We start from the raw sequence: 19,133 nt of genomic DNA, 5'->3' as shown, positions 1-19,133 counted from the left end.
TTGATTAGAGTGTGTTGATTAGAGTGTGTGTGTGTGATTAGAGTGTGTTGATTAGAGTGTGTTGATTAGGGTGTGTTGATTAGAGTGTGTGTGTGAGATTAGGGTGTGTTGATTAGAGTGTGTTGATTAGAGTGTGTGTGTGTGATTAGGGTGTGTTGATTAGAGTGTGTTGATTAGAGTGTGTTGATTAGAGTGTGTTGATTAGAGTGTGTTGATTAGGGTGTGTTGATTAGAGTGTGTGTGTGTGATTAGGGTGTGTTGATTAGAGTGTGTTGATTAGAGTGTGTGTGTGATTAGAGTGTGTTGATTAGAGTGTGTTGATTAGGGTGTGTTGATTAGAGTGTGTTGATTAGAGTGTGTGTGTGTGATTAGAGTGTGTGTGTGTGATTAGAGTGTGTGTGTGTGATTAGAGTGTGTTGATTAGTGTGTGTGTTGATTAGGGTGTGTGTGATTAGAGTGTGTTGATTAGAGTGTGTTGATTAGAGTGTGTTGATTAGGGTGTGTTGATTAGAGTGTGTTGATTAGAGTGTGTGTGTGTGATTAGAGTGTGTGTGTGTGATTAGAGTGTGTTGATTAGTGTGTGTGTGTGATTAGAGTGTGTTGATTAGAGTGTGTTGATTAGAGTGTGTTGATTAGGGTGTGTTGATTAGAGTGTGTTGATTAGAGTGTGTGTGTGTGATTAGAGTGTGTGTGTGTGATTAGAGTGTGTGTGTGTGATTAGAGTGTGTGTGTGTTGATTAGAGTGTGTTGATTAGAGTGTGTTGATTAGAGTGTGTGTGTGTGATTAGGGTGTGTTGATTAGAGTGTGTGTGTGTGATTAGAGTGTGTGTGTGTGATTAGGGTGTGTTGATTAGGGTGTGTTGATTAGAGTGTGTGTGTGTGATTAGGGTGTGTGTGATTTGAGTGTGTTGATTAGAGTGTGTTGATTAGAGTGTGTTGATTAGAGTGTGTGTGTGTGATTAGGGTGTGTTGATTAGAGTGTGTTGATTAGAGTGTGTTGATTAGAGTGTGTGTGTGTGATTAGAGTGTGTGTGTGTTGATTAGGGTGTGTTGATTAGGGTGTGTTGATTAGAGTGTGTTGATTAGAGTGTGTTGATTAGGGTGTGTTGATTAGGGTGTGTTGATTAGAGTGTGTGTGTGTGATTAGAGTGTGTGTGTGTGATTAGAGTGTGTGTGTGTTGATTAGGGTGTGTTGATTAGGGTGTGTTGATTAGAGTGTGTTGATTAGAGTGTGTTGATTAGGGTGTGTTGATTAGGGTGTGTTGATTAGGGTGTGTTGATTAGAGAGTGTCTGCGATTCATTCACAGCAAGTTTACTGTTTCCTTTGTCGGGCTGCATTCTGATTTTTGAACCGAGGTCCTTGAGAACATCTTTGAATGTTGCATTAACTGAGATATCACCCTTATAATGGCCTTGCATCTTGCCTATCTGTTCCTGTTGGAATTACATTGAGTAATACAATGTTCTGGAGGCAGCAATGACAGAGGCAGTGGTTTATATTACGGTTCTATTGAAAACAATACAAAATGGAAGCTGTTTGTTCATGATCGATCGTGCATCATAGTTGAGGAAATTCAAGTCGTGTGCAATGGGGAGACATGCATGCATACACAGGTTGTTACAGCAGATGAGGATTAAACTCCAGCAAACTTTAATGCAGCTCAGAATCTCTAAATCAAACTTACGAGAATAGGAAAGGATGAACGTGCTTTCTCTGCATTCCGACTGCAGCACCATGTATGAGATAGTCTATATTACACAAATTGAGCAATAGAATATCATCAAATATAATGCCCACTTCATGAGTTGCCTTTCACTTCACCTTGCGCAGTGATGGACAGAATGAGAAAATGTGTCAGGAAACTAAACCAAAGTAAAATTCCACAGTTAAACAGTGAAGAGAAAACAGGTGCTAGGATTGGTGAGTTTGACTGTACTCAAAACCCATTGCTTAAAAGTTATTCTCCAATCATTGACACATACACTAAACAATAGCTACAGTTTAATAGAGAGCGTTGTCCATAAACAGGCAGAGCTGTGTGTCACACAGGAAGAGCTGTGTGTACAGAACAGTGTGTCACACACAGGGAGAGCTGTGTGTACGGAACAGTGTCACACACATAGGGAGAGTTGTGTGTCACACAGGGAGAGCCGTGTGTACGGAACAGTCTCTCACACATAGGGAGAGTTGTGTGTCACACAGGGAGAGCTGTGTGTACGGAACAGTGTCACACACAGGGAGAGCTGTGTGTACTGAACAATCTCTCACACATAGGGAGAGCCGTGTGTACTGAACAGTCTCTCACACATAGGGAGAGTTGTGTGTCACACAGGGAGAGCTGTGTGCACAGAACAGTGTCACACACAGGGAGAGCCGTGTGTATGGAACAGTCTCTCACACATAGGGAGAGTTGTGTGTCACACAGGGAGAGCTGTGTGCACAGAACAGTGTCACACACAGGGAGAGCCGTGTGTATGGAACAGTCTCTCACACATAGGGAGAGTTGTGTGTACAGAAGTGTGTCACACACAAGCGAACTGTTACACTGCTTTCATAACATCTCACCATATCCCTGAACCTCATCTATGTGTCTCCCTCACATCCCCAAATCCCTGAAATGATGACCATTGTGGATTGTTATAAAAATCTATCTGGTTCACTGATGTCCTTTAGGGAAGGAAATCTGTTATCTTTTACCCAGTCTGGCCGACATGTGACTCCAGACCCACAGCAATAGGGTTTATTGCTGCCTTCAAGGGCAATTCAGGATGGGCAACAAATGCTGACCTTGCCACTGACACCACATCCTGTGAATGAATATAAAACCTCCCCATTTCATTCCAGATGCATCCTTGTCTCTGGAAGCCTGTTATATTCCATGTGCTGGAATTTTCGAGTTGGTGTCTTTAGTTTGTTAGCTATGATCTTCTTTCCTCCCGCTTCCTTTTGTTGAATGAAGGAGCAGTCTCTGAGAGCTCCTGTTGTTCCCACTCAAGCCAGTTTACACTCTCACATTCTCTCTGCTGCTATTTCTAGCCAGTTTTGGTGAAAAGGTCAGTGGCGATCAGCTCATTTGACCTTGAAGGGAATGTCCCCAAACCCGCAGCATTGCGCACCACGCAGCCCCTGGTGTGTTTGTTCTTTTTGATGCCGAAATACACTAGAAACAAAAACCAAACATGAACAGGAGAGGAATGTCTGTTTGTAGAGGTGTTGTGGAGGGTGAAGGGTGAACTGTGGTGTACTGCGCAGGTCAAACGAAAGACATACTCAGCATGAAACCTAAAAATTGAAAGGCATTGGACGTGCGGATACATTCCACCCTGAACATAAACTATCGCCAGTCGGAAAAGATTCAGCTTATCACCAGGGCAACCTGTCAGCAAATCTTTGGTCTGGAACCAGTGGTTGTCAGGGAAATAAAAAGGGGCGAGCTTTTGTGTCTTGTCAGTCTTCAGATGAAATGTAGCCAACAGGTCTCTAATTAAACAGCACTACCATCTCCTGTCAACACTGCATTCAGCCGGCTCATTATAGAAGCAGTGAGCGTCTGCCTCTCTGCACCATCGCTCGAAAATTATAGGGTCGCATCTTCATCTCCACAAATGGAATGGATATCTCGTGACCTTTCCAGTGGTACCAGTTTATACCCTGGGAAACAAAGGGGAAAATCAGACAGGGTACCAAACCAAATCAATATTAAATATCCAACCACATTCATCAATGGGGAGGCGATGGCCTGGTGGCATTATTGCTAGACTATTCATCCAGAAACTCAGCTATTGCTCTGGGGACCCGGGTTCGAATCCCGCCATGGCAGATGGTGCGACTTGAATTCAACAAAAAAGTATCTGGGATTAAAAGTTTGCTGATGATCATGAAACCATTGTCAATTGTCAGAAAAAACCATCTGGTTCACTAATGTCCTTTAGGGAAGGAAATCTGCTGTCCTTACCTGGTCTGGCCTACATGTGACTCCAGAGCCACAGCTCTATAGGCGGCCCAGTGGCACAGTGGTTAGCACTGCTGCCACACAGTGCCAGGGACCCAGGTTCAATTCCGGCCTCAGGTCACTGTCTGTGTGGAGTTTGCACATTCTCCCCATATCTGCATGGGTTTCCTCCAAGTGCTCCGGTTTCCTCCCACAGTCCAAAGATGTGCGGTATAGGTTGATTGGCCATGCTAAAATTGACCATAGTGTCAGGGGATTAGCAGGGTAAATATGTAGGGTTATGGGAATAGGGCCTGGGTGGGATTGCAGTCGGTGCAGACTCGATGGGCTGAATGGCCTCCTTCTGCACTGTAGAGATGAAGATGCGACCCTATAATTTCCTATGTTCATTCTATGCCCTCTGAACAAGAGCAACTAGGTATGGGCAATAAATGCTGGCCAGCCAGCAACGTCCATGTCCCATGAATGAATGAAAGAAAAATAGACTCATTAAAGGAGGCCTTCCAGCCCACACTTTTTATCACTGTGCAATTAAATCTTCTGTTGCCTCTCCTTATTCCTTCTGCCAAAGCGCATCACCTCACACTTCCCTATGTTAAACTCCATTTCACACTTGTCTGTTTCTGCTAAACTTATCTAGGTAGTGTAGCTGTCAATTGGTATCATTCTTATGATTTGCCACACCTCCAGGTTCGGTATCATCAGCAAACTTTGAAAGGTTATTCTCAATTCCAATAACCAACTCATTTATTCATATGAAATGGCACAGTGGTCCTCACACTCTCTCAAAAACCCTCATTTACTACCATTTTGCTGCTTTCTGTTCTTGAGCCAATTGTTTTTATCCAATTGGACACTAACCCTCTTCTTCCATAATGGATTTTGTTAACCAGCCTTTCATGTGGTACTTTGTCAAACACTTTCCGAAAATCCCTATAGATACCATCCACCACATTCCCTTCATCAATCTTCTGTTATTTGATCAAAAGATTCAATTCCATTATTCAGACATGGTCGATCTTTTACAAATCTGTACTGACTCTCCTTGATCAACTCAGACCTCTCCCTGTTGACTTTTTTTCCTGATTAGGACTTCATAAACTTCATTCACCACAGATGTTAGACTGAATTAAAAAAGAGAAAAAGCTGGAAAGACTCAGCAGGTCTCAGACTCAGGCAGTATCTGTGGAGAGAGAAATAGAGTCAATGTTTTGGGTCTGTGTGACTCTTCTTCAGAACTGAAATCCAAACATTAACCGTTTCTCTCCACAGACGCTGACAGGCCAGCTGAGTTTTTCCAGCATTTCCTGTTTATATTTCAGATTTCCAGCATCCGCAGTATTTTGGGTTAATGTTGATGTTAGACTAATCGGCCTCTAGTATCTAGGACTGACCTTAAACTATTTCATAAATAAGGGTATCACATGCGCTATTCTTCCCATAAAAACTTTGGATGTAAGCCATCTAGACCAGCTGACCTATCCATTCTGGGCATATCCAGTTTTTGCAGTACTTCTTAAAACTCATCCAATGTTCCGTTACAGTTTTTCCTTCAACGTTTTGGAACCATAGAATCCCGACAGTGCAGAAGGGAAGCCCATTGAGTCTACACTGACTTTCTGAAAGAGCATCCTACCCAGGCCCTCCCTCCACTCTTATCCCCGTAAGCCCATGCATTTACTATGGCCAATCCACCTAACCTACACATCTCTGGAGTGTGTGAAGAAACCAGAGCACCTGGAGGAAATCCACGTAGACACAGGAAGAATGTACAAACTCTACACAGGCAGTTACCCAAGGCTGGAATTGAACTCGAGTCTCTGGCGTTGTGAGGCAGCAGTGCTAACAACTGTGCCACCATTTCATTTTACTCTGGCTATCATGTTGAAATTAGCCCTCTTGCCATTTAGACCATTTACTTTAGATTGTTACTTGTTCTTTGTTCTTCCCTATTACTAATATAAATTTTATGATGCAATGATCACTCTTACCCAAATGTACATATTGGTACCGCTGATGTGGGAAGGAAGGGGGAAGGGGACATGAAAAGAGAGTACAGGGAATTAGGGAGACAGCTGAGAAGGAGGAAAGCAAAGGTAGTAATCTCAGGATTGCTGCCTGTGCCACGGGAAGGTGAGGGCAGGAATGGAGTGAGGTGGAGGATAAATGTGTGGCTGAGGGACTGGTGCAGGGATTCAGGTTCCTGGACCATTGGGACCTCTTTAGGGGCAGGTGTGACCTGTGCACAAAAAACGGGTGGCACTTGGATCCCAGGGGGACCAATATCCTGGCGGGAAGGTTGGCTAAGGCTACTGGGGAGAGTTTAAACTAGATAGGTTGGGGGGAGGGGATCGAGACGAGGTGACTGGGAGCGAGGAAGTTAGCTCGCAAACAGAGAAGGGTTATAGACAGCGCAAAAGGGAGGATGGACGAGGGATAGAGAAGGGGAGAGCTCAGACCAAAGGATTGAGATGTGTTTACTTTAATGCCAGGAGTATAGTGAATAAAGGGGATGAGCTCAGAGCGTGGATCGATGCCTGGAAGTGTGATGTGGTGGCCATTACGGAGACTTGGATGTCTCAGGGGCAGGACTGGATACTCCAAGTGCCGGGATTCAGATGTTTCAGGAAGGACAGGGAGGGAGGCAAGAGAGAGGGTGGAGTGGCACTGCTGATCAGGAACAGTGTCACAGCTGTAGAGAAGGTGTATGCTGTGGAGGGATTGTCCACAGAGTCTCTGTGGGTGGAAGTTCGGAGTGGGAAGGGGTCGATCACTTTGCTGGGAGTTTTCTATCGGCCGCCCAATAGTAACAGGGAGGTGGAGGAGCAGATAGGGAAACAGATCCTGGAGAGATGCAGTAATAGCAGAGTTGTTGTGATGGGAGACTAATTTCCCAAACATAGATTGGAATATCCCTAGGGTAAGGGGATTGGATGGGGAGGAGTTCGTTAGGTATGTTCAGGAGGGTTCCCTGACACAGCATGTGGACAAGCCTACAAGAGGAGAGGCTGTACTTGATCTGATACTGACCAATGAACCTGGACAGGTGTCAGATCTCTCAGTGGGAGAGCATCTTGGGGATAGCGATCATAACTCTATCTCCTTTATGCTTGCATTGGAAAAAGAGAGGATCAGGCAAGCTAGGAAAACGTTTATATGGAGTAAGGGGAAATATGAAGACATAAGGCAGCAAATTAGAGGAGTAAATTGGAAGGAGGTATTCTCGGGGAAATGTACTGAAGAGAGGTGGCAGTTTTTCAAGGAATGTCTGTCTAAAGTTCTACAGGACAACGTTCCGAGCAGACAGGGAGGTGTTGGTAGGTTAAAGGAACTGTGGTGCACGAAAGCTGTGTGGGACCAAGATGAGAAGAAAAGGAAAGCATACAAAAGGTTCAGAGAGCTTGGCGAAGATAGGGATCTAGATGAGTATACGGCTTGTAGGAAGGGACTAAAGAAGGAAATTAGGAGAGCCAGAAGGGATCACGAGAAGGCCTTGGCAGGTAGGATTAAGGAAAACCCTAAGGCGTTCTATAAATCTGTGAAGAGTAAAAGGATGAGACGTGACGGAATAGGGCCTATAAAAGGTGAAGGTGGGAAAATCTGTATGGAACCAGTAGAAATGGCAGAGGTGCTTAATGAGTATTTTGCCTCGGTTTTCACAGAGGAGAAGGACATGGGTGGATGTACTGCGGGCGTGCGGTGGACTGAAAGGATTGAGTATGTGGACTTTAACAAAGAGGTTGTGCTGGAATCTTTGAATGGCATCAAGATAGATAAGTCGCCGGGTCCAGATGGGATGTACCCCAGGTTACTGTGGGAGGCGAGGGAAGAGATTGCATAGCCTCTGGCGATGATCTTTGCATCGTCGATGGAGACGGGGGACGTGCCGGAGGATTGGAGGATTGCGGATGTGGTTCCTATTTTCAAGAAGGGGAATAGGGATAGTCCAGGAAATTACCGACCGGTGAGTCTAACCTCAGTGGTTGGTAAGCTGATGGAGAAGATCCTGAGGGACAAGATTTATGAGCATTTAGAGAGGTTTAGTATCATAGAATCATAGAAACCCTACAGTGCAGAAGGAGGCCATTCGGCCCATCGAGTCTGCACCGACCACAATCCCACCCAGGCCCTACCCCCACATATTTACCCGCTAATCCCTCTAACCTACGCATCCCAGGACTCTAAGGGGCAATTTTTACCCTGGCCAATCAACCTAACCCGCACATCTTTGGACTGTGGGAGGAAACCGGAGCACCCGGAGGAAACCCACGCAGACACGAGGAGAATGTGCAAACTCCACACAGACAGTGACCCGAGCCGGGAATCGAACCCGGGACCCTGGAGCTGTGAAGCAGCAGTGCTAACCACTGTGCTACCGTGCCGCCCATGCTCAAGTATGCTCAAGAAAACTCAGCATGGCTTTGTCAAAGGCAGATCGTGCCTTACGAGCCTGGTGGAGTTCTTCGAAAATGTGACTAAACACATTGACGAAGGGAAAGCGGTAGATGTGGTTTATATGGATTTTAGCAAGGCGTTCGATAAGGTCCCCCATGCAAGGCTTCTAGAAAAAGTGAGAGGGCATGGGATCCAAGGGGCTGCTGCCCTGTGGATCCAGAACTGGCATGCCCAAAGGAGGCAGAGAGTGGGTATAGATGGGTCTTTTTCTAAATGGAGGTTGGTCACCAGTGGTGTGCCCCAGGGATCTGTTCTGGGACCCTTGCTGTTTGTCATTTTCATAAATGACCTGGATGAGGAAGTGGAGGGATGGGTTGGTAAGTTTGCCAATGACATGAATGTTGGTGGGGTTGTGGATAGTCTGGAGGGATGTCAGAAGTTACAGAGGGACATAGATAGGATGCAAGACTGGGCAGAGAAGTGGCAGATGGACTTCAACCCAGATAAATGCGTAGTGGTCCATTTTGGCAGGTCAAATGGGATGAAGGAGTACAATATAAAGGGAAAGACTCTTAGTACTGTAGAGGATCAGAAGGACCTAGGGGTCCGGGTCCACAAGACTCTAAAATCGGCCCCGCAGGTGGAGGAGGTGGTTAAGAAGGCGTATGGTGTGCTGGCCTTTATCAATCGAGGGATTGAGTTTAGGAGTCCGGGGATAATGATGCAGCTATATAAGACCCTCGTCAGACCCCACTTGGAGTACTGTGCTCAGTTCTGGTCGCCTCATTACAGGAAGGATGTGGAAATGATTGCAAGTGTGCAGAGAAGATTTACAAGGATGTTGCCTGGTTTGGTTGGCATGCCTTATGAGGATAGGTTGAGGGAGCTTGGTCTTTTCAACTTGGAGAGACGAAGGATGAGAGGTGACCTGATATGGGTGTACAAGATGTTGAGAGGTATAAATCGGGTGGATTCTCGGAGGCTTTTTCCCAGGGCTGAAATGGCTGCTACGAGAGGACACAGGGTTTAAGGTGCTGGGGAGTAGGTACAGAGGAAATGTCAGGGGTAGGTTTTTCACTCAGAGGGTGGTGGGTGAGTGGAATCGGCTGCCGTCAGTCGTGGTGGAGGCAAACTCGATAGGGTCTTTTAAGAGACTTCTGGATGAGTACATGGGACTTAATAGGATTGAGGGTTATAGGTAATCCTATATATAAGCCTCGGTAGGTAGGGACATGACCGGCGCAACTTGTGGGCCGAAGGGCCTGTTTGTGCTGTATTTTTTCTATGTTCTATGTTCTAAGCTAGTCCCAATTGCCCACATTTGGCCCATATCCCTCTATACCCATCTTACCCATGTAACTGTCTAAATGCTTTTTAGAGGACAAAATTGTCCCCGCCTCTGCCAGTACTTCTGGCAGCTTGTTCCAGACACTCACCACCCTGCGTGTGAAGAAATTGCCCCTCTGGACCCTTTTGTATCTCTCCCCTCTCACCTTAAACCTATGCCCTCTAGTTTTAGATTCCCCAAGCTTTGAGAAAAGATGTTGACTATCTACACCCCTCATTATTTTATGGACCTCAAGAAGATTACTCCTAAGCCTCCTATGCTTCCGCGAAACAAGTCCCAGTCTATCCAACCTCTCTTTATAACTCAAACTTGGTCCACTTGTCCCACCTCATCCCCAGCACCAGATCCACCATTGCCTCCTTTCTTGTTGAACTGAGAACATTCTGACCAAGGAAGTTCTGAACATATTTCAGACATTCCTCCCTCTTTTCTCCTTACTCTAACATCAATATTTGGATGATTGTGGAGGATAAGTTTGGCAAGTTTTGGAGGATAAGTGTGGCAAGTTTTGGGAACCTTGGATAATGAGAGATATTGTGAGCCCAGTCAAAGAGGAAAAGGAAGCATTTGTCAAAGCTAGGAGGCTGAGAACATACGAAGCAAGTGTGGAATACAAGGAAAGTAGAAAGAAACTTAAGCAAGGAATAAGAAGGGCGAAAAGGGATCATGAAAAGCATTGGCCAGCAGGATTAAGGAAAATTCCAAGGCTTTTTATACATTTATATAAAGAGCAAGAGGGTAGCCAGGGAGAGGGTTGGCCCACTCAATGACAAGGGAGGGAATCCATGCGTGGAGCCAGAGGAAATGGGCGAGGTATTAAATGAGTACTTTGCGTCAGTATTCACCAAGGAGTAGGACTTAGTGGATGATGAGTCTGGGAAAGGATGTGTAGATAGTTTGAGTCATGTTGAGATCAGAAAGGAGGAGGTATTGGGGTTCTTGAGAAACATTAAGGTAGATAAGTCCCCAGGGCCTGATGGGATATACCCCAGAATACTGAGAGAGACAAGGGAGGAAATTGCTGAGGCCCTGAGAGAAATCTTTGTATCCTCACTGGCTGCAGGGGAGGTCCCAGAGGATTGGAGAATAGCCAATGTTGTTCCTTTGTTTAAGAAGGGTAGCAAGAATAATCCAGGTAATTACAGGCCAGTGAGCCTTACATCAGTGGTCGGAGAAATTATTGGAGAGGATTCTTCGAGACAGGATTTATTCCCACTTGGAAGTAAGTGGACATATTAGTGAGAGGCAACATGGTTTTGTGAAGGGGAGGTCATGTCTCACGAACTTGATCGAGTTTTTTGAGGAAGTGCCAAAGATGATTGATGAGGGTAGGGCAGTGGATGTTGTCTACATGGACTTCAGTCAGGCCTTTAACAAGGTCCCTCATGGCAGACTGGTGCAGAAGGTGAAGTCGCACGGGATCAGAGGTGAGCTGACAAGGTAGATACAAAACTGGAACTCCCACTTACCTGACGAAGGAGCAGCGCTCCAAAAGCTTGTGGCTTTTGCTACCAAATAAACCTGTTGGACTTTAACCTTGTTTATTGAGACTTCTTACTTGGTCAAAGAAGACAGAGGGTAGCAGTAGAAGGGTGCGTTTCTGATTGGAGGGCTGTAACAAGTGGTGTTCCTCAGGGATCAGTGCTGGGACCTTTGCTGTTTGTAATATATATAAATGATTTGGAGGAAAATGTAACTGGTTTGATTAGTAAGTTTGCGGACGACACAAAGGTTGGTGGTTTTGCGGATAGCGATGAGGACCATCAGAGGATACAGCAAGATATAGATCAGTTGGAGACTTGGGCAGAGAGATGGCAGATGGAGTTTAATCCAGACAAATGTGAGGTAATGCATTTTGGAAGGTCGAATACAGATAGGAAATATACAGTAAATGGCAGAACCCTGAGGAGTATTGATAGGCAAAGGGATCTGGGTGTACAGGTACACAGGTCACTGAAAGTGGCAATGCAGGTGGAGAAGTTATTCAAGAAAGCATGCTTGCCTTCATCGGCTGGGGTATTGAGTTTAAAAATTGGCAAGTCATGTTGCAGCTTTATAGAACCTGAGTTAGGCCGCACTTGGAATATAGTGTTCAATTCTGGTCGCCACACTACCAGAAGGATGTGGAGGCTTTGGAGAGGGTACAGAAAAGATTTACCAGGACATTGCCCATTAGCTATGAGGAGAGGTTGAAAAAACTTGGTTTGTTCTCACTGGAGCGACGGAGGTTGAGAGGAGACCTGATAGAAGTCTACAAGATTATGAGAGGCATGGACAGAGAGGATAGTCAGAAGCTTTTTCCCAGGGTGGAAGAGTCAATTACTAGGAGGCATAGGTTTTATGGTGCGAGGGGTAAGGTTTAAAGGAGATGTACGAGGCAGATATTTTACACAGACGGTAGTGGGTGCCTGGAACCCGTTGCCGGGGGAGGTAGAGGAAGCGGATACAGTAGTGACTTTTAAGGGGCATCTTGACAAATACATGAATAGGATGGGAATAGAGGGATATGGTCCCCGGTAGGGTAGGGGGTTTTAGTTAAGTCGGGCAGCATGGTCGGTGCAGGCTTGGAGGGCCAAAGGGTCTGTTCCTGTGCTGTAATGTTCTTTGTTGTTTGATTAAGTCCTCCAATATCACCGTCCTATACTTTTTACACGTCTGTTTCATTTCCCTGCAGATTTGTTCCTCTATCTCTCTCTCTCAATTTTAGAGTCTGTACAAAACACCCAATAATGTGATCCCTTTTTGCTTCACAACTCGAACCAAATAAGAACATAAGAACTAGGAGCAGGAATAGGCCATTTGGCCCCTCAAGCCAGCTCCACCATTCAATAAGATCACGGCTGATCTTTTCATGGACTCAGCTCCACTTACCCGCCCGCTCACCTTTCATTCCTTTAATGTTCAAAAATCTATCTATCTTTGCGTTAAAAACATTCAAGGAGGTAGCTTCAACTGCTTCACTGGACAGGGAATTTCACAGATTCGCAACCCTATGGGTGAAGAAGTTCCTCCTCAACTCAGTCCTAAATATGCTCCCCCTTATTTTGAGGCCATGCCCCCTAGTTCTGGTTTCACCCGCCAGTGGAAAAACCTCTCTGCTTCTATCTTATCTATTCCCTTCATAATATTATATGTTTCTATAAGATCCCCCCTCATTCACCAAGGAGAGGGGCCATGTTTTTGAGGATGAGTGTGTGATACAAGCTGATAGGCTGGAGGTGGTAGATGTTCTGAGGGAAGATGTATTAGCAATTTTGAAAAACGTGACGATCGATAAGTCCCCTGGGCCAGATGGGATATATCCTAGGTTTCTTTGGGAGGCAAGGGATGAGATTACAGAGCCTTTGGCTTTGATCTTTGGGTCCTCACTGTCCATGGGGATCGTGCCAGAGGACTGGAGAGTGGCAAATGTTGTTCCTCTGTTCAAGAAAGGAAATAGGAATGACCCTGGCAATTATAGGCCAGTTAGTCTTACTTCGGTGGTCGGTAAGTTAATGGAAAAGGTCCTGAGGGATAGGATTTACGACCATTTAGAAAGATGCAGCTTAATCCGGGATAGTCAACATGGATTCGTGAAGGGTAAGTCTTGCCTCACAAATTTGATTGAATTTTGTGAGGAGGTAACTAAGTGTGTCGATGAAGGTCGAGCAGTTGATGTCATATACATGGATTTGATAAGGTCCCCCATGGTCGGCTCATGAAGAAAGTAAGGAGGTGTGGGATAGAGGGAAATTTGGCCGATTGGATCAGTAACTGGCTATCTCATAGAAGACAGAGGGTGGTGGTGGATGGAAAATTTTCAGACTGGAGACCAGTTACCAGCAGTGTACCACAGGGATCAGTGCTGGGTCCTCTGCTATTTGTGATTTTTATAAATGACTTGGAGGAGGGGGCTGAAGGGTGGATCAGTAAATTTGTGGATGACACCAAGATTGGTGGAGTAGTGGATGAGGTGGAGGGGGTTATAGGCTGCAAAGAGACATTGATAGGATGCAGAGCTGGGCCAAAAAATGGCAGATGGCGTTTAACCCTGATAAGTGCGAGGTGATTCATTTTGGTCGGACAAATTTGAAAGCGGATTACAGAGTCAACAGCAGGGTTCTGAGGAATGTTGAGGAACAGAGAGATCTTGGGGTTCATATCCACAGATCTCTGAAGGTTGCCACTCAAATGGATAGAGCCGTGAAGAAGGCCTATAGTGTGTTAGCATTTATTAACAGGGGGTTTGAGTTTAAGAGCCGTGGGGTTATGCTGCAACTGTACAGGACCTTGGTGAGACCACATTTGGAATATTGTGTGCAGTTCTGGTCACCTCACTATAAGAAGGATGTGGAAGCACTGGGAAGAGTGCAAAGGAGATTTACCAGGATGCTGCCTGATTTGGAGGGTAGGTCTTATGAGGAAAGGTTGAGGGAGCTAGGGCTTTTCTCTTTAGAGTGGAGGAGGTTGAGAGGCAACTTAATAGAGGTTTATAAGATGATGAGGGGGATAGATAGAGTGGACGTTCAGAGACTATTTCCTCGGGTGGATGTAGCTGTTACTAGGGGGCATAACTATAAGGTTCGTGGTGGAAGATATAGGAGGGATGTCCGAGGTAGGTTCTTTACTCAGAGAGTGGTTGGGGTGTGGAATGGACTGCCTGCTGTGATAGTGGAGTCAGACACTTTAGGAACTTTCAAGCGGTTATTGGATAGGCACATGGAGCACACTAGAATGATAGGGAATGGGATAGCTTGATCTTGGTTTCGGAAAAGGTTTGGCACAACATCGTGGGCCGAAGGACCTGTACTGTGCTGTACTGTTCTATGTTCTATTCTTCTAAATTCTAATGAGCATCGTCCCAGTCTACTCAGTCTCTCCTCATAATCCAACCCTCTCAACTCCGGAATCAACCTATGAATCTCCTCTGCACCCCAGTGCCAGTATATCCTTTCTCAAGTAAGGAGACCAAAACTGTACACAGTACTCCAGGTGTGGCCTCACCAGCCCCTTATACAACTGCACCATAACCTCCCTGTTTTTAAACTCCATCCTTCGAGCAATGAAGGACAAAATTCCATTTGCCTTCTTAATTACCTGTTGTACCTGCAAATCAACTTAGTGTGATTCATGAACAAGGACACTCAGGTCCCTCTGCACAGCAGCATGCCGCAGTTTTTTACCATTTAAATAATAGTCCATTTTGTTGTTATTCCTACCGAAATGGATGACCTCACATTTAGCAACATTGTCCTCTATCTGCCCACTTACTATCTATATCCCTTTGCAGGCTTTCAGTGTCCTCTGCACACTTTGCTCTACCAGTTACCTTAGTGTCATCTGCGAATTTTGACACATTACGCTTGGTCTCCAACTCCAAATCATCTATGTAAACTGTAAACAATTGCGGTCCCAATACTGATCCCTGAGGCAGACCATTAGTCACTGATTACCAACCAGAAAAACACTCATTTATCCCCAATCTTTGCTTTCTGGTATTTAACCAATCCTCTTTCCATGCTAATACATTTCCCGTAACGGTGTGCACTTTTGTCTTATGCAGCAGCCTTTTGCGCAGCACCTTGTCGAATGCCTTCTGAAAATCCAGACACATCACATCTACCAGTTCCCTGTTGTCCACCACGCTCGTAATATCCTCGAAGAATTCCACTAAATTAGTCAACCATGACCTGCTGTGTCTTCCCAATGGGAGAATAGATTCTATCCATGGCCCCTCAAGGACATCTCTTTTTCCAGCACTATAATCTCTTCCGTAATCAGTGCTGTCACAACACCCCTTTTTTCACTTTTCTAGCTTTTCTCAACACTTTATATCCTCGAATATGAAGTTTCCAGTCCTTGCTACTTTTTAAGCCACATTTCCATTATTCCTACATGGCTATTTGTACTTGTAGCTCACTAACCTTATTCACCACACTGTGTGCGAGTTTGCATAGATAGTGTGCATTGTCAACCTCACTTTGTATTCCTCGTAGTCCTTCTTCATATCAACCAATCCAAGCATAGTACAAAAACAACTTACATTCATGTAACAACATGGATATAATTAAGTTACCTGTGGTTGATTCAGGAACACAATTGGACATAAGAAGACCCAAGTGCAGGGACAGAGAGGTGTGCAAAGGTTTAGGGAGGGTTCCTAGATCTTTGGAACTTGGCAGCTGAAGACATGGTCACCAAAAGTTCAAGACTGGATGAGAGCAGGAATCTGGGAGCATCATGAAGCTGGAAGATCCTCCAGAGATACTGGGGCTCTGCCACAGGTGGATTTGAAAACCAGCTTTAGCATTTTAAATCAAGGCATGGTACAACTGGAACCCAAGTGAATTGGGCCATAATGAGTCAACACTCTGGGGGATGGGTCAGGGTGAAAGCTCAGCCAGGGGAGTATGGGAGTAGTCATGTCTGAATAACCACAAATCAGTCAGTCTCAGATTGGAACACAGATTACTGTTTCCTCCCCAAGCTTATATCTGATTGGATCAAAGACGCCTGTCCATTCTACCCCTCTCCCCCCCCCCGCAACCCCCAAAGCCGATCTGTGATTGGATCACAGATTCCTGGTTCACCCCCCATCCCCCCCCTCCCACAAAACCAATCTCTGACTGGATCACAGACTCCTGTCCATTCCCCACCCCTCCAAAGCCAGTCTGTGATTGGATCACAGACTCCTGTTTTCCCCTAAGCCGGTCTCTGATTGGATCACGGATTCCTGTTTCCCCACAAGCCAGTCTCTGATTGGATCTCAGATTTTTGTTGCCCCCCCCCTCCCCCCACCCCCACGCCCCCCCACAAGCCACACTGATTGGATCACAGATTTCTGTGTCCCATCACCCCCCCCCCCCCCCCCCCCCCCCCGCCGCCCCCCTCCCCACAGCCGATCTCCAATAGGATCACTGATTCCTCTTCCCCCAAGCTGGTCATGATTGGATCACAGGCTCCTGTTCCACACACACCCCACCCCCGTTCCCACAACCCCCAGAGCTCAGTGTGAGAATTTACTTCAGCAGAGTATCTGAGGAGTTGTGAACGGTGCTGAACATACCCACTAATGACCTCATGATGGAAGGAAGGTCATTGATGAAGTAACTGAAAATGGTTGGGCCGAGGACACTATCCTGAGGAACTCCTGCAGTGATATCCTGAGATGATTGGCCTCCAATCATCACAACCATCTTCCTTTGTGCTGAGTGTGACTCCACCAGCAGAGAGTTTGCCCTGAATCCCACTGACTCTAGTTATGCGAGGGCTCCTTGATGCTACACTGGGTCAAATAATGTCAAGCGCTGTCACTTTCATCTCATCTCTGGAGTTCAGCTCTTTTGTCATGTTTGAACCAAGACTGTAATGAGGTCAGGAGCTAAATGACCCTTGCAGAACCCAAACTGAGTGTCCATGAGCAGGTTATTGCTGAGTAAGTGCCACGTGATAGTGCTGCTGATGAGCCCTTCCATCATTTTACTGATGATTGAGAGTAAACGGATGGGGCAGTAATTAACCAGGTTTGATTTATCCTGTTTTTTGCATGTAGAACATACCTGAGTAATTTTTCACATTGCCAGGTAGATGCTAGTGTTGTAGCTGTACTGGAACAGCTTGGCTAAGGGTGCAGCAAGTTCTGGAGCACAAATAAGAGGTGGTGGTGCAGTGGTATTGTCACTGGACTACTAATCCAGAGACCCAGGGTAACAGTCTGGGGATCTGGGTTCGAATCCCACCACAGCTGATGGTGAAATTTGAATAAAATCTGGAAATACAAGTCTAATGATGACCATGGAATCATTGTTGATTGTTGTAAAAACCCACCTGGTTCCTTTAGGGAAGGAAATCTGGTGTCCTCACCTGCTCTGGCCTACATGTGACTCCAGACATGTGGTCAACCACATTGCTGTGGGTCTGATGGCAGATAAAGGACATTAGTGAACCAGTTGGGTTTTTACGACAATGTAGTAGTTCCGCGATCAGCATTCCTGATTCTTTCAGTTTAAATTTCCTCGTGCCAGTTGAGCTCTTGTTCACCGGAGCATTAATCCACTCCTCTGGGATACTTGTCAAGTGGCATTCCCACAACATTGCCATTCCTACCTCTTCCTATTCACTTCTTATGTGTGGGGCATCATGTGAAAATCCCACTGTAGATCTCACAGAGACAGTGTGCATGAGTTGTGTGACAGTGCAACTTCAGAGAGAGTGGCACGGTAGCACAGTGGTTAGCACAGTGGTTAGCACTGCTGCTTCACAGCTCCAGGGTCCCGGGTTCGATTCCCGGCTCGGGTCACTGTCTGTGTGGAGTTTGCACATTCTCCTCGTGTCTGCGTGGGTTTCCTCCGGGTGCTCCGGTTTCCTCCCACAGTCCAAAGATGTGCGGGTTAGGTTGATTGGCCAGGTTAAAAATTGCCCCTTAGAGTCCTGGGATGAGTAGGTTAGAGGGATTAGCAGGTAAATATGTGGGGGTAGGGCCTGGGTGGGATTGTGGTCGGTGCAGACTCGATGGGCCGAATGGCCTCCTTCTGCACTGTAGGGATTCTATGATTCATTCTATGATTCTATGACTTCCCTGAGGAGACTTCATCCTTCTCCAACGCAAACCACTGAGGGAGTGTGATGGTCCCTGTGGGAAATGAAGGTCATCAATGTGCTGTTTCTGTGCTGTAATGTTCTATGGTTCTATGTGAGTGACTTGTTAACTCAACACTGTGCACATCACCATCCTGCACTAACATCTGATATAAAATTAACGTAAGTGAATGTAGCCTGCCATTGGACTGTGTGCTATTGAACACTAGGTCACTGACAGACTCTCATCTCCAATTGTAACTATGAGGTCTACCTAATCTTCTCCTCCGCAGCTATCTGTATGGAGATGTCTGGAGGGTCATCTCTGTTTGCTCTTCTATGCTCTCCTATAAGGATGGAAAGATGTGAGTGTGAGAATTGGAAGGTGGATAGATTTCATAGAATCCCTACAGTGCAGATGGATTGTATTTGGGAAGGACTAGACATGATGTAAGAAAAAGGTGAGTGTCAAGTGGGGAGTGCTCAGTGGAAGATATGAAGAGGTGCCTTGAGAAAGAGCAATGTTTCTGTAATGTAAGTTGATCTCAGGAACGAGGTGCAGTAAGTAGGCTTGTGAAGGCCTAGCCAGTTTGGTTTGGGTGAGAGACATCAGGATGTGGTTAACTGAGCCTTCAGTGCAGGTCCAGTTTCCATCGCTGCTGCTAACCTCCTCTGGAATCTCCAGCTATCTCTGACTCTGTGGGCCAGAGTTCCTTTTCCTGTGAATGAGGGAGGGAATCTCCCTGAGAGCCCATTCACACCGCAGATGAATTTGAGAGAGGCAGTGGCTGGGATTCTCCAGGCCCGCTGCAGTGAATGGAAATTGTCTGAGCACCAGATTCTTCATTCTCGCTGGCAGTGGTAGCAGGGTGTGTGAGAT

At 45.9% G+C, this 19,133-nt stretch overlaps 1 protein-coding gene across 1 annotated transcript in view; it reads right to left on the bottom strand.

Annotated features, from left to right (window-relative positions):
- Positions 1-3,533: 3,533 nt before the first annotated feature.
- Positions 3,534-19,133, bottom strand: part of tnr (tenascin R (restrictin, janusin)) — a 383,262-nt gene continuing 367,662 nt past the window's right edge. Inside the window, exon 21 of the mRNA XM_078219166.1 lies at positions 3,534-3,653. Within this exon, the coding sequence (XP_078075292.1) occupies positions 3,534-3,653 (120 nt within the window). The remainder of the gene's footprint in view (positions 3,654-19,133) is intronic.

The sequence above is a fragment of the Mustelus asterias genome, chromosome 8, assembly GCF_964213995.1.
Source record: "Mustelus asterias chromosome 8, sMusAst1.hap1.1, whole genome shotgun sequence".
In the NCBI taxonomy this organism is placed as follows: Eukaryota; Metazoa; Chordata; class Chondrichthyes; order Carcharhiniformes; family Triakidae; genus Mustelus; species Mustelus asterias.
Note: the sequence above shows the minus strand (reverse complement) of the source record. Positions and strands in the feature narration are given on the sequence as shown.